Genomic DNA, 14,348 nt, shown 5'->3' with positions numbered 1-14,348 from the left:
AAAGGAAAGGGAAAGGAGCAGAGGTGGTCAGCCCCCTAGGCATGACTCTGACTTGCAGGCGGGGTCAGCTGTTCTCACTCACCTGTCCCTTCAGGACCAGCTTCAGGGTGAAGGAGATGAAGTTTGTGAACAGCTGCTCGATCCAGCCAGGCCTGAAGGGAATGAGCACTGTGGTGAGACCTGGCCAGTCCAGTGTGTGTTTGAGCACCTACTGTGTGCCGGGCCCCCTCACAATGACCCCCACTTCACAATGGAGAACGGAGCCTCAGAGTCTCAGACCTGAACATTAACCACGTCGCCATCTCAGTTCCTGTGACATTCACCCGGCGCACGTACGGACCTGCCTAGTCTGGATTCACACTGGTGCACTCCAGGGGCAAAGTGAGCCCAGAGTGGAGGGCTTCTCCCCAGCCCTCCCCATCGGGTCCCTCCTGCATTCCATATTTGCTTTGGTTGTGTGACTTGGGCCTCTCTGAGCCTCAGTATTTTCCTCTGTGCAATGGGGCTACGCACAGCTCCGTGACAGAGGAGCTGGCCCAGCCAAAGAGTCTCAGCCTGAGAAGCAGGAAAGTAGAACACTCAGGAACTCAGGTTCTGGGGTCAGAGTATGCAGAGTTCAAATCCTGCTCCACCTCTCCCACTCTCCCAGCCACCCACCCACCCCCAGTGAGGCAAATTCCTTCGCCTGGCTAGAGCTTTATCTGTGAATTAGTGTGATGCCTGGGAGGCAGGGGATACTCAGCTGATACGCATTTTTTTTCCTTCCTAGCTCCCTATGCCTCAGTTTACCTGGATGTAAAAACGGTCATGGATTCTACCTCCTAGGGCTGGGCTATAAGGGTTAAATCAACGAATGCGTGGGAATGGCATGCTCTCAGTCACCGTTGGCTAGTACTACTTTTCCAGCCTTGGAGGGTACACTGATGAGGAGGGTTAGGGGGTGCTGACCCTGGAGGGGCGTGGACCCATTAGCAGGACAGGAGCCCCAGAGGCAGTGCACTTACTCGCGCTCTCCCTGGAGATGCAGGCGCAGCTTATGGAAGGCCAGGTAGCAGTTGGGGGCGTTGGTCCGCACACTGCCAGAGTCACAGGCTGCAGAGAGACCCCAACAGCAAGTCAAGACAGCATCAGCTACCGGCTGCCCGTTAGTGCCCATGGGCTGCCTAGGCCAGCCGGGAGCTTGGCAAGCTATGGGCTCCCCCAACTCATGCTCTTCCCAGGCCAGACCTCCTTTGGTGGCCTCGCACTCTCTGCCTACATAACCTTCTCCTCTGTTAAGGCCAAGCCCTGGAGTCTGGCCTCCCTGCCTCCCGGGAAGACACCGGACACATACTTAGCCGTGTGTCGATATGGAGGTCGATGGCGGAGTCGATCTCGAAGTCGACAGACTGATTAATGCTCAATCTGCAAAGAGCCAAGGACAGGACCCGCGTTCTAGCCTCCAAACTGGAGAGGACCAGGGAGTGGTACGTCAGCTGGTGGGCATGCTTACCCCCAGGCCCCTGTGTAGCCATAGCTCAGGGTCCCCTTGAAGATCACAGACACGTTCTGAATGGAGACATCAATGGACGTGGCGTCCACCAGCTCCACCTGGCTGCTGGCAATGGACAGGTGGCTGATCTGGATGCTGGGAGAGCAGATGGAAGGGGGCATCAGCGCCCTGGCCTAGGTCTAAAATGGTGTTACCTTCACTTTACAGAGGGGAAGGTTGACGGCCAAGGTCATGCAGAGAGAGTGAGGGCTGCTCCGGACTGGAGGAATCCGGCACCAGCTTCCAACCCCTAGCTTACAGAAAGCAAAGCCGCATTCCAGCACTGCCAGCGCCCCCTGGTGGCTCCACTACCACAAAGACTGTTCCAACTTTTCTGCCTAAGAGTCCACTTACGTTGAGCATGTTTAGGGAATTTAAGGGAGGATAAGGTTGGTTGTAAGACAAAGATAAGGTCCTCAATGGTGTCTGTCCCACCCTTGGGGCCTCAGACAGACACACACACAGACAGGACCCAGGCGGAGGTGGCAGGAAAGTGGCTGTGTTCCAAGGACTGAGACTGACTGCCTGGCTTGCTGTGTGTCCTCCAGGCCGCATACCCTCTCTGAGCTCCTGTGTCCTTACTTGTTAAGCAAAGCCACTGGGGGTATGATCAAGATAAAGTGAGATATTAGCCTGCCCTGGGCTGTCACTGTCATCTCCAGTCGAGTCAGGAAACCCATCTTGCCAAGAGATCTCTCTACCCCACCACCCTTCACCCCAAATAAGACCGCCGTCTTCCTAGAGCTGTGAGAAAGCGCCTTTCAGGGCCTGAATCTCTTGGAGCTGTTGCAAAGGTTGATAGTCTCTGGTAAGTCCTCACAGCAGCACTGGGGTGGGGTGGGTTGAAGAAGCATGGCAGGGGGTAGGGGGTGTGGATGTGGCAGGCTTTTACCCCTGGGGCCAAGTCAGGTGGAGAGGCCCGAGTTCCCCTGGCTGCCCTTCCTCCTTGAGGGCCGAAGGAGCACGTCCTGGGCTATTTCTCGCTCCTCCCAGCCCCTTGCCTGTTCACACCCGAGGCCGACTCACTTGTGCAGTCCATAGTTGACTTGGCCAAGGATCATCATGGCCTTCTCGCCCTTGATGTCTGGGTAGTTGACTCGCTGGAAGGCTGTCTGGATCACCTTGGAAGTCTCCTGGTTCACTGGAAGAGAGGGAAGTGGCTGAGGGGCTGCAGCCCAGACCCAGGCCTCTGACGCCCTCCCTAACCTTGGCTATGGCTCAGATGCACCGGGATGAGGCCTCCAGAGGGCCTCCAAGCCAAGCAGGTAGACTGGGCCTCACTGCGAGTAAGTTGGATGGCAATTCTCAGAGAACACGGAGAGCCCTGACTGCTGACCCCAGTCAGAGATCCTGGGCACATGATAGCCTCTGGATCCTCACACATAGAAAACCCTATGGTTCAAGTCCAATGGCTGCCCCTAAACCCAGGCCTAGGCTAAGCCCAGCCTCATCAAGACAGCCTTCCTCTGGCAAAACAAACAGCCTATAATCAGAAGCTGTTCTATTTTAGAGACCACATTACTCAGCTTCCTCATGCTCTATGGTATTGAGCAAGAGGTGGAGACCCAGAAAGGGGAGGGGAGCTGACCAAGGTCACACAGTATTAGTGATGGAGCCCACCCAGCCTCTGCTGACCCCCCGACTCTGGCCCAACACCAAATTCACACTAAACTCCCGACCTTCACCCACTAACTTGCCCTCCCGACGTGGTTCTGCTCTGAACCTTAACTGGAAGCCCAGACTGACTCTGAGTCTCAAGCAAACATGAACCCCCACACCTGGCTGTTTACAGCTCAGCGAGGGCTTCTCGCTGACGTGTTTCACCTTGCAGGTGAGGCCACTAAGGATGGTTTCACTCAGCCTATCTCAGAGCCAGGGCCAGCTTCTGGCCAGGGAGGAGTCCTTGAGAACGCCCTGGCTGGACAGATGGATGCACGGACAGAGGTGGGCTCTGGTACTTACACACTAGGAGAGCAGGCTTGGTGATGCGGCATACAATGCCGGCTTCATACGAGGTGCCATCGGAGCAGGCGTGGGCACTGCCCAGCAGGGCCAGGGTCAGGAGTGTGGTGGCAAGCATGGCTCTTGGGCAGCACTGGATGAGTGGCCCCGGCTGGTCTGCCTGGAGCTCGTATATGTGTGTCCACTCAGCCCTTGGGACGCAAGGCACTTCCTGGCCCCAGAGATTGGCCTCCTTCCTGCCCACCCTCCCAGCTGCCTCCTGGGGTCAGAGCAGGATGTCTGACCAGGGCATCCCCCCTCTGTCCACCCCCTCAACCATCTGTACCATTTTTGTCATCTTATATTGTCTGAATAATCATTTATTTAATACATGTTCTAGAATTATTCTTTTAAAATATATAAGCAAATGTCTCTAAGAATAAACTATTTTTTATTTGCTATAATTAAAGAGCAAAACTTAACCATAAAATAAAGATATTCAGAGCCAGCAGGTGGCATGGTGGTTATGGTGCTGGATTTCCACATGGATAACTGTGGTTCGAATCCTAGACTTGGAGGCTTTAAAATCACTTGGGGGTATGTGTGAATTCTTGCCCAAAATCCTGAGCGGAGAAGGGATTGTGATGTGGCCATCCCCCTTAGGGGGTGATTTCTCACGTTCTCTCTCACTGCCTCTCTGTGTCTCTCTCTGGCAAGTGCACGTGCCCTATGACAAATAAATAAATAAATAAATATGAGAAAAGACATTCAATCCTAGCTAAATATTGTTTCCTGACAATGACCCTAAGTTTGAGGCCTGATGTTGCATGTAAATTAAAACTCAACTGACAAAGGAGGGGTACCAGGTAGCAGAGTGGCAGTGCCACTCTATGCAATGCTAGACCCTGATGGGAAGGTTCCAGGTTCATATTCCAGGGTCCCCCTCTTCCCACTGGGCACCCATGCATAGTCTGTGATCCAGACTGTTTGAGACTGGGGCTAAGCCGCACCTGTTGGGGTGCCTGCTTCCCTCCCACTCTCTCTTTCTCAGACGAAATAAACTTACAATAAAATAAAATAAAATAGAGGGCTTTGTGGGTGTCGAAAAGACTCCAGCACTGACCTTTCCCTTGCTGTGATTTAAAAGCTTGGAAGGCCCTAATGTCCTCACTGTGGTATTTGTGGTATTTCATGTTCACCTGTGTACCACGTAACAGCGTCTTGGATTCCCCTGGAGCTGTGTGTCTCACTCTGTGAGATATTCTAGATCAGAGATCTCCGCATTTAGCCTTCATGTGCATGTGTGCCTGCTGTGCTCAGGGAGGTCCTGGGATGCGAACCCAGGACCTTTCCCATGTGAGTCTATTCGCATTCGCACTGTGCCAATGTATGGCCCATGATCCCTTGGGTCCAAGGAGATAAAGGGAGCGGGCCTTGTGAAGAGTCCTACCTATAGACTCTGCCCAGTATACACTGAAGAGCTCTGGGTGCCGCACAAGAACACAGCTGCCTCTGGGAGGAATGGGGTGACAGGGAGCGAGGCTTGGGGACTCTTGCGGCTTTTGAATCTGGAATCACAGGAATGTGTTGTCTTTCCAAAAATTGCAATACGCAGTGCCTTCCTCCATGGCTGGGGCCAAGACTCCCTGTGGTGACTGTGGCAATAGTGCTGTCCCCTCAATTCCCTCCTGCAACGGAGCCCGGAGCCGGATCGGAGTCCAGGCTGCTGGGATATGGACAGGATGCTGTGCCCCGGGGAAGAGCCCAGGAAATAGTCTTGCTCGGCCTCTCTCAGGGGTTCCCCAGCCCTGTGTTATCTTCCTACTCAGAGCCCAGCACTGCCCAGGACCAGCACAGCACGGACTTGCGCCCCACCATTTCCCAAGGCTCCAAGAGGAAGCCGACTTCCCCGGGCATCTGCAGAAGGGGTTCACACCTGCAAGTGTCATGAGGCCTCCCCTCAGCTGTGCAGGCGTGTACCCACTGCCTTGCCAGGCTAGCCCAGGCCCCCGCAGTGCCCAAGTGCCCACTCATGGCCGGGCAGGGCAGCCTCGTGCACTGGCTCCGTTTCTCCAGGAGCATGAGGACTTCCTGCAGGCCTTTGTTCTCTGGGTTGTTTATGTCCCAGGGCAGTAGAGGGCAATGACCGAGGGTGCCCCTGGCAGGGTACTGGCGGTCAGCAGTCCTGCCTTCAGTGCAGCAGGTCCCAGCCTGCACTAGCAGTGTGAGAGACCCCAGGGAAGACAGGTTAAAAACAAAAACAAAATAAAGACAAATCCCAAACCAGAAAAGCCTTTCCTTTTGAGCTATGGACTCTGCATCTCAGACTCTTAAGACTTTATAATAATCATAATATCAGCTATATTTTCAAGTTATAAGACTTTATAATAATCATAATATCAGCTATTTTCAAGTTATGTGTTTTTCTTTTCGTTCTTTCTTTTTCTTTTTTTTTTTTTTTTTGCTTTTTCCCAGTGTTTTATTTTGCTTTTTTTTTTTTTTTTTTTTTTTTTTTATTTTTTCAGTGTTTTTTATTTTTTTTTTTTTTTTTTTTTTTTGAGAGAGAGAGATTTTTGCCATAGGGCACATGTGCTTGCCAGCAAGACAGAGACAGAGAAAATAAGAAATTACCTGCTAGAGGGGATGGTCACATCACAATCTCTTATCCTCCATTCTTCTCTTGGGATTTGGGCACAGACACACACGTGCCCAATGTGAGTTTCAAGCTTCCAGAGTCAGGACTCAAAACACGGCCAGTCATGTGGGGGTCCAGCACCTTAACCACTACACCACCTGCGGGCCCATCTATTGCTTTTTTAAAGTTTATTTATTCATTTCTTTCAGAGACAGAGAGAGAGACATCCTCAACATGACCTCATGCTGCAATTCACTCCCAATCTCAGCCATCCCTGATCTTGGGCACCCAGAGCTTATGCAGACTTTGGGTTGCAAAACAGGGTCCTTTTTATGTGGGCTCAGTTACCACTGTACTGCTTTAAAAAAAAAAATTCATTGTCATTATTTTATTTGTACTTTTTTTGAAGTTGACCAGACAGGCAAAGAGGGAAAGTGAGAAAGCAAGCTGCTAGGTCCAGGACTCAAACCATGATCAGCCATGTGCGAGTCCAGGCGCCTTAACTACCATACCACCTGCCGGCCCCACTCTTTTACTGTCTTTTAATCTTTTTATTTTTCATCTTTATTGTGGTAGCAAATTTACCATTCACCTGTAATTAAGATCGACCATTTTGAGGCCAGCAGGTAATGTGGTAGTGAAGGCTCTGGACTCCACATGGCCAACCATGGTTCAAGTCCCAGACCTGGCAGCTTGAAAATCAGTCCGGACATGAGTGCATGTGTGCCCAAAATCTCAGGAGAAGAATGGAGGAGAAGGGATAATGGTCTGGCCATCCCCCTTAGAGGGCGATTTCTCACATTCCCTCTCACTGCCTCTCTCTGTCTCTCTTGGCAAGCACACGTGCCCTAAGACAAAAACCTTTAAGAAAATTGACCATTTTAAAATGTGCAATTTGGGACCAGCAGATGATGTAATGGTTACATCACTGGACTCCCACGTAGTAGACCACAGTTTGAGTCCCAAACCCGGAGGCTTAAAACTCATACCAGGCATTTGTGCTTGAATGCCCAAAGTCCCAAGAGGAGAATGGAGGAGAATGGTTTGTGGCATGGCCATCCCCCCTGGCAGCGGTGGTTTCTTGCTTTCTGTCTCTCCCTGTTTTTCTGGCAAGCATATATACCCTATGGCAAAAATCTGTCTCTAAACAATAAATAAAATGTACAATCCAGTGAGATTTAGTACATTTGCAATATTATGCAATCGTTGATTTAGTTCTAAACAAAGAAACCTCATACCCAATAAGAAGTCACTCCCTAGGGCCAGCAGACGGCGTAGTGATTATATCTCTGGATTTCCAAATGGCCTCCTGTGGTTCAAGTCTCGGACCTGGTAGCTTGAAACTCACACTAGGTACGTGTGCGTGCGTGCCCACGATCCCAGTCGGAGAATAGAGAAGGGATTGTAACGTGGCCATCCCCCCTGGGGGGAAGGCTCTCACTTTCCCTCTCATTGTCTCTGTCTCTTTCTCTCCAGAGATTGCATATGTTCTAAGGCAAAAACTTCTAAAAAAAAAAAACAAAAAGAGTCACTCCCCATTCTGCCTTGCCTTGATCACCTGGCAACCACAGATCAGACTTCTGTCTCTGGATCTGCCTATTCTGGGCATACCTATAAATGGACTCACACCACATGTGTCTTCCATGTGTCGCTTTGCTCACTTATCCTCATGGGTTCCAGGTCACCGCAGCACGTGTCCCGGCTTCATTCCTCTGTGCGGCTGACTGCCCTCATTGTATGGCCACACCGTCTCCATCAAGCCCTTCTCCTGTGGATGACGTTGGGGCTGTTTCCTACCCGATTCCATCTTCACAACCTCCCCAGGCACCTGGATTGCCTTGGCTTTATAGATTAAGTTGCCAGGCAGAGCGAGGTCGGACAAGATGGTCATGGGACAGGCTCAGATGTCGCATTGCAGTCTGGGGCAAAGGAAAGCTCAGGAATGTTAACTCAGTCTTTACTTAAAGCTTAACTTTGTTCATCCTGGATCTTTCCTATGTTTTTCTGTTCTTTTCTTTTTTTTTTTTTTCCAGAGGGCACATGTACTTGCCAGAGAGACAGAAGAAGAGGGAAAGTGAGAGAACACCCTCTGTGGGATGGCCACACCACAACCCCTTCTCCATTTCTCCCTCCTTTGAAGATTTTGGACATGCATGCACATGCTCTCAGTGTAGGTCTCAAGGCACCGGGTCCAGGACTCGAACCGTGCAGTTGGCCCTGTGTGACTCAGCTGCCTTAACCACCATGCCATAGGCTTTATTCTTAATTGCCAAAGGGCTTGTGTGCTCACCAAAGAGGGAGAGAGACAGAGAGGGAAAAAGCACCCCATGGGGCATGGTCACGTCACAATCCCTTTTCCTAGATGCTTCCGTGTCGTCAGGACTTTGGGCACACGTATACATACACCCGGCATACTTTTCTTTCTTTCTTTAATTTGCCAGAGGGTGCATGCACTTTCTGGAGAGAGACAGAGAGAGTGAAAGTGAGAAATTACTCCCCATGAAAGATGGTCACGTTGCAATCACTTCTCCTGCATTTCTCCTTTTGGGGTTTTGGGCACGCATGCACATGCTCTTGGTGTGTTTTTCTTTTCTTTCAGAGATTTTTGCTACAGAGCTTGTATGCTTGCTGGAGAAACAAAGAGAGACAGAGACAGAAAGTGAGAAATAACCCTCCGAGGTGGTGGCCATGCTGCGATCCCTTCTCCTCTATTCTCCTCTTGAGGTTTTGGGCACACATGCAAAATCCAGTCAACTACATGGGAGTGCAGCGACGTAACCATTATGACGTCTGCTGGTCCCTCTTGGTGTGTTTTTCAAGCCACAGGGTTTAGGACTCAAACCACACAGTTGGTCACATAGGATCCAGCTGCCTTACCATGTAGGGTTTGGCTCCCAATGCCCTGGGCTTAACCACTGAGCACAGGGCTGGCCCCTTCCCCAAACTCTTACAGAGAGTCCCATTTGGCTCCCAATGCCCAGGTCTTAACCAGTGAGCACAGGGCTGGCCCCTTTCCCAAACTCTTACAGACAGTCCTAGCCTAGGAAATAGGGGATGGTTGTAAAGGCCCCTCCCAGAAATCTTGGCTCTGTTTCCCACAGTGAGAGCTCAGTGGAGGCCATTAGATTCAATAGGGAGGCAGGATGTGGGGTCAGCCAGCTAGGGCAGGAAGGCTTCCTTCCAGACTGCAAGGAGAGCCCTTTCCTTCAAGTGGAAGGACATGGGGACCCTGTGGCCTCCTGTTTGCATCAAGGGCTGGGGCAGGTCAATGACCTGGAGAATCACATGCCTGAGGACAAAACTGTAGTCACCACCACAGCTTAAGCCTCAAGCTCCGAGAAGCAGCCCCCAGGGAAGTTTGAGGAGTGCGAAAGAACCTGAATTCATTGCTAAATTCTCAGGAATTTTGCAAATCAGTTATTAAGCAGGACTATTGTTAAAAATTAAATGAGAAGGGCTGGGAGGTGGAGCCATGATAAAACACATCACTCTGTGAGGTTAATCTACATGAGAAAGTTCTGGGTTTGAGTCTGGAGAGTAAACGGGCCACACACCTGCCGGTGATCCAGATCTGGTGGAAGCTGAGGGTGGATTGCAGTCCCAAGACCCTGTTGGGGGTGCAGTCTCTCTGTCTGTCTCTCTGTCTCTTTTTCTCATGGGAAGAAAGAAACAAACAAATCAAGTTATATGTATTAGAACAGAATGAATTAGATTACAGTCAGTTAATACTCAGGCCAGTCGTTACGTGATAGATCCCACACGGTCAGCTGCATGGTTTGAGTCCCGGACCCTGGCGCTTGAAAAACACATTGGCACCTGTGCATCATGCCCGAGATCCTGAAAGGAGGGAGAAATGTGACTGTCACCCACCGAAGGCGCTTTCTCACATCCCTCCCCCTCCCCCACCCCATCTCTCTCCAACACGTGCACGCAACCTCTGGCAAAATTTAAAAGAAAAAAAGTTTATACTACAAACTCATCCCTTTTGAATGATTTTACTCCCTGTTGACATCTATTATATTGTTTTAAGGGGAATTCAGGCAGTTCATGGCAAGTGGAGGCCAGACGTCGGGCTGAAGTCAGGGTGTGAGCAGGGCGGCTCCCTCTGCAATGTCTAGGGACAGATCCCTCCCTTGCCCTACTGGCTGCTGGCGGCCCCTGGCTTGGCCACATCCCTCTGATTTCTGCCTCCATAGTCACTTCACCTTCTCCTTTCTGGGTATTAAATATCCTTCTGCTTCTGTCTGTCTTTTTTATTTTCAGTTTATTTCTTCTGAGAGAGGGAGAGAGAGGAGGGTGAAACCTCAACAGGGTCTTTACTCTGCAATCTGTCCCCAGCCTCAGCTAGCCCACCTCATGGGCCTGCAGGTGCTCACCCAGTACACGCAGGGAGATCCGGGATGTGAACACATGACCTTCCCGTTGGGTCCGGTGTTGCAGAGTGCTGCGTCACTGCTTCTCTCTTATAAGGACACCTGGGACTGCCTCTAGGACCCACCCAGCCAATCCAGGATCATCACATATCACGATTGTTCGCCACATCAGCAAAAGCCCCACCCTTTTCTCAGGTGGATACCAGTCACAGGATAGGGACGTCTTTTTGTTTTGTTTTTAGTTTTGCTATAGGGCTCCTACATTCAGCAGAGAGAGAGAGAGAGAGAGAGAGAGAGAAAAAGATGGAAAGCACTTCCCCCCAGGAGGGGATGGCCACACCACTATCCCTTAACTCCATTCTCCTCTTGGGATTTTGGGCATGCATGCATACACAACTGGCATGTTTCTCAAGCCACCAGGTCCAGGACTCAAACCGTGGAGTTGGCCATGTGAGATCCAGCCACTTTAAATACCATGCTACTGGCTGGCCAGGAAGCAGAGAGATAATGGTGCTCTCTTTGGGGCAGAGGGAGCCCTTATTCAGCCTACCGTGGTGTCACCAAGGGAGAAGAATATGGTCCCATTTTTCTGTGAAGCAGATCATGATGGCAAAGCCCAGACCACAGTTGTGTGCATGGGGGTCTGAGAATTATTTGGAAGGGACTACATTGTTAACTTCGTCCCCTAGGTGGGGGTAGGGGTGAGGGCAAGGGAGGTAACATCACCCTTTAGACCCCAAGATTGGTGAGCTCCTTTACTTTGGGCCACAGGCAAAGCATAGGCCACAGTGCCTGAGGGTCACAGAAGATGCAGCACAGCTACAGAATGACAAGCCTCGCGTGGCTCCAGCTTGGGCCGCTCTGTGGCTGCGTGACTTGAGTAAGTCACTCAACTCCCAGAGCCTCAGTGACGTGACCAGGGTGGTGGGAGTGTCAATGCGCTGCTGCAGAGGACAGTCTTAGCACAGTGCTCACCTTGGTCAGAGATGTCATCATCCCCTTCTCTGTACTGCGAGGACGGTGCTGTCCCCTGGTCTAATTGCCCAGGTCCTCCAAGGCCAGTTGAAGACAGAGCCGCCATCGTCAGAAGGTAGCTCCTGGCACAGTGCCTGGCACACAGTAGATCTTCACTAAAGATTCCGGGTTAGAACAGCTGTGAGGGGTTGGAGGATTCCTGCTAATCACTGCCTCTGCTGTGGTCGTCTTGGGACACTCCTCCCCATTCATGCTGGCAGGAGGCAGGTGGTAGCCTGACAAGGGACCTCTGAACAGGGCTCCTGAGTCCAGTGGCCTCTACGAGGGCCACTTTGGAGCCTTAAAGGGACCCACTTCCCACAAGCAGAGGGAGCCTGGGCAGGAGCAGTGAGCAGTATTCTCTGAACAGGCTAAGTGCTGAGAATAGGGGAAACCGAGAGCACCTTGAAAGGGGCCCAGAGACAGAATGACAGAGCCCTGACGAGGAAGAACTGGAAGTGGCCAGGCCAGCCCTGCTCCTAGAGGCCCAGGTGTCAGCACCTTGGTGACCAAAATCAATTGGATAAGGAACCCTCTTCCGCTAGGACCCACTGAGACCACCCAGGGTAGCCCACAGGTGCCTTCAACAACAGGCCCACTCTCAGAGCCTTGGGCCTTCCAGGAAGCCTCAGCCAGGCTGAGACAGACTGACATACGTGCATGTGCAGATAGTCTGTGTACACGGGGACAGGAGTGTATTCATACCTAATGCCCCATGTCTACATGGTGGCCCAGATAGACTGACACACATACACGTGCAACTAGTCCGTGTACACGGGGGGGGGCCGGGTGTGCTCACACCTAATGCCCTGTGCCTACACAGTGGCCCGGATAGACTGACACACATGCACGTGCAGATAGTCTGTGTACATGGGGGCAGGATGTGCTCACACCTAATGCTGCTGTGCCCACATGGCGGCCTGGAGAGACTGACACACATGCACGTGCAGATAGTCTGTGTACATGGGGGCAGGATGTGCTCACACCTAATGCTGCTGTGCCCACATGGCGGCCTGGAGAGACTGACACACATGCACGTGCAGATAGTCTGTGTACATGGGGGCAGGATGTGCTCACACCTAATGCTGCTGTGCCCACATGGCGGCCTGGAGAGACTGACACACGTGCACGTGCAGATAGTCCGTGTACCTGGGGGCAGAGTGTGCTCACGCCTAATGCCGCTGTGCCCCCATGGTGGCCTGGATAGACTGACACATGTGCTTGTGCAGTTAGTCTGTGTACACGGGGGCAGGGTGTGCTCACACCTAATGCCGCTGTGCCCACATGGCGGCCTGGATAGACTGACACACATGCTCATGCAGTTAGTCTGTGTACACGGGGGAAGGGTGTGCTCACACCTAATGCCCTGTGCCCACATGGCGGCCCAGATAGACTGACACACATGCACGTGCAGATAGTCCGTGTACACTTGTGTACAGAGGTGCACACTCCATACACACACTCAGCTACATCTGCCGTGAGACATACACACGCCCAAGCCTCTGCCTGTCTCACAAGCGTGTGGGCATCCCGCACTGTGTTTAAGCAAACGTTGTCAGGGGCTAGAGGTCCACAAGCTTTTCGAGCTCGGTATTTCCTGCTCCTCCGTGGCTCAGGAATCAGTCATGGTTTCCGTCTTTTCTGCTAATGCTTTAGACTATTATTTACTTGACCTTTAAACTGACTCACTTTTTTACTTAAATGTGTTTTAAAAGGAACTTTATATCCCTACTTTAAATGGAAAAGTACTTTTTTCATACATTTTAAAATATCATGCTACTAAAATAAAACGTTTCTCTATCTAGAACGGTTCTGCACACCCACCCCTGGGTCACATTTGTCACCTTTAGGAAGCATCCTAATTCTTTCTGTCAAGCTTGGGGCTCCATGTTACGAGTCACAGGGGTCAATGTTATGGGTGAGGAAGCAGGAGCTCGCTGAGGCTCAAACCAGCCCGCCTGTCCCCACTGTCCCTCCCTGGTGACAGCTCCTCTGGCTTCATCCTTACAAACTGCCTCCCCTCACAGGCCAACCCCAACCAGAAGGCTGTCATCAGAACAGACACCCTGCCTTCCCTGCTGTCTCTTTGCCCTGCTTGCCTCTAGCACCACCACGAGGTGGCGCCTCCTCAGTCAGCCTGCACTAGTGACTCCCCCTCTGGGACCCCAAAGCCTCTCACCTTGCCCTCTGTCATCCGCACTCTCCACTGCTCCCTTACCATTTCTTTCAACTGTCCCTCCACCTTCTCTCTCTGACCTCCATTTGTTGCATTCCCTGCAGGCTTGCAGTGGGCTGCTCCTCCTGCACCCCCAGGGCTTAGATTATTTCTCCTTCTTCTTCCTCCATAAAGCTCCAGCTCCTGGAAGTGCGGAAGTGCGGGGCTTCTGTCTATACTGCACTCCCCTTAGCCCTGTCGCCCAGCCCCTCTTGCAGCTCTAGTCACATTGACAGAAATGCCACTCTTCCGAAGCAGCCTTGAAAGCCCTTACAAATCTGGCCCTGCCCACCCTGGGCCTCATCTCCTAGGACCGCTCTCCACTCAGCTCCAGCCTCCAGCTACCCCTAGAGGTTCCCTCTCTGTCTCTCTGGCAAGTGAATGTGCTGGGCCCTATAGCAAAACTGAAAAACAAAAAAACAAACCCATTGTACAACCGTAAGAGAGTATTGTCTTTGTTTATATCCTATTATTTATTTATTTATGTATTTCCATTTATTGCTATCTTTTCACTTTGACCAGAGAGAGATAGACAGAGAAAAGAGAAAAAAGCAAGCCACCAGGTCTGGGACTCGAACCACAGTCACCTATGTGGGAATCCAGCATCTTTACCACCGCACCACCCGCTGGGCCCCCTTA

The 14,348-nt window shown here is 51.5% G+C and overlaps 1 protein-coding gene across 1 annotated transcript in view; it reads right to left on the bottom strand.

Annotated features, from left to right (window-relative positions):
• Positions 1-3,683, bottom strand: part of CETP (cholesteryl ester transfer protein) — a 24,553-nt gene extending 20,870 nt beyond the window's left edge. Inside the window, exons 1-6 of the mRNA XM_006148405.3 lie at positions 3,494-3,683; positions 2,558-2,672; positions 1,493-1,627; positions 1,334-1,404; positions 1,005-1,092; positions 83-152 (exon numbers count right to left, since the gene is read on the bottom strand). Coding sequence (XP_006148467.1) covers positions 83-152; positions 1,005-1,092; positions 1,334-1,404; positions 1,493-1,627; positions 2,558-2,672; positions 3,494-3,611 — 597 coding nt within the window. The 5' untranslated portion in view covers positions 3,612-3,683. The remainder of the gene's footprint in view (positions 1-82; positions 153-1,004; positions 1,093-1,333; positions 1,405-1,492; positions 1,628-2,557; positions 2,673-3,493) is intronic.
• Between the last annotated feature and the right edge of the window lie 10,665 nt (positions 3,684-14,348).

The sequence above is a fragment of the Tupaia chinensis genome, unplaced genomic scaffold (genome assembly GCF_000334495.1).
Source record: "Tupaia chinensis unplaced genomic scaffold, TupChi_1.0 Scaffold000235_1, whole genome shotgun sequence".
NCBI lineage: Eukaryota > Metazoa > Chordata > Mammalia > Scandentia > Tupaiidae > Tupaia > Tupaia belangeri.
This window is presented reverse-complemented; position numbering and strand designations above follow the sequence as displayed.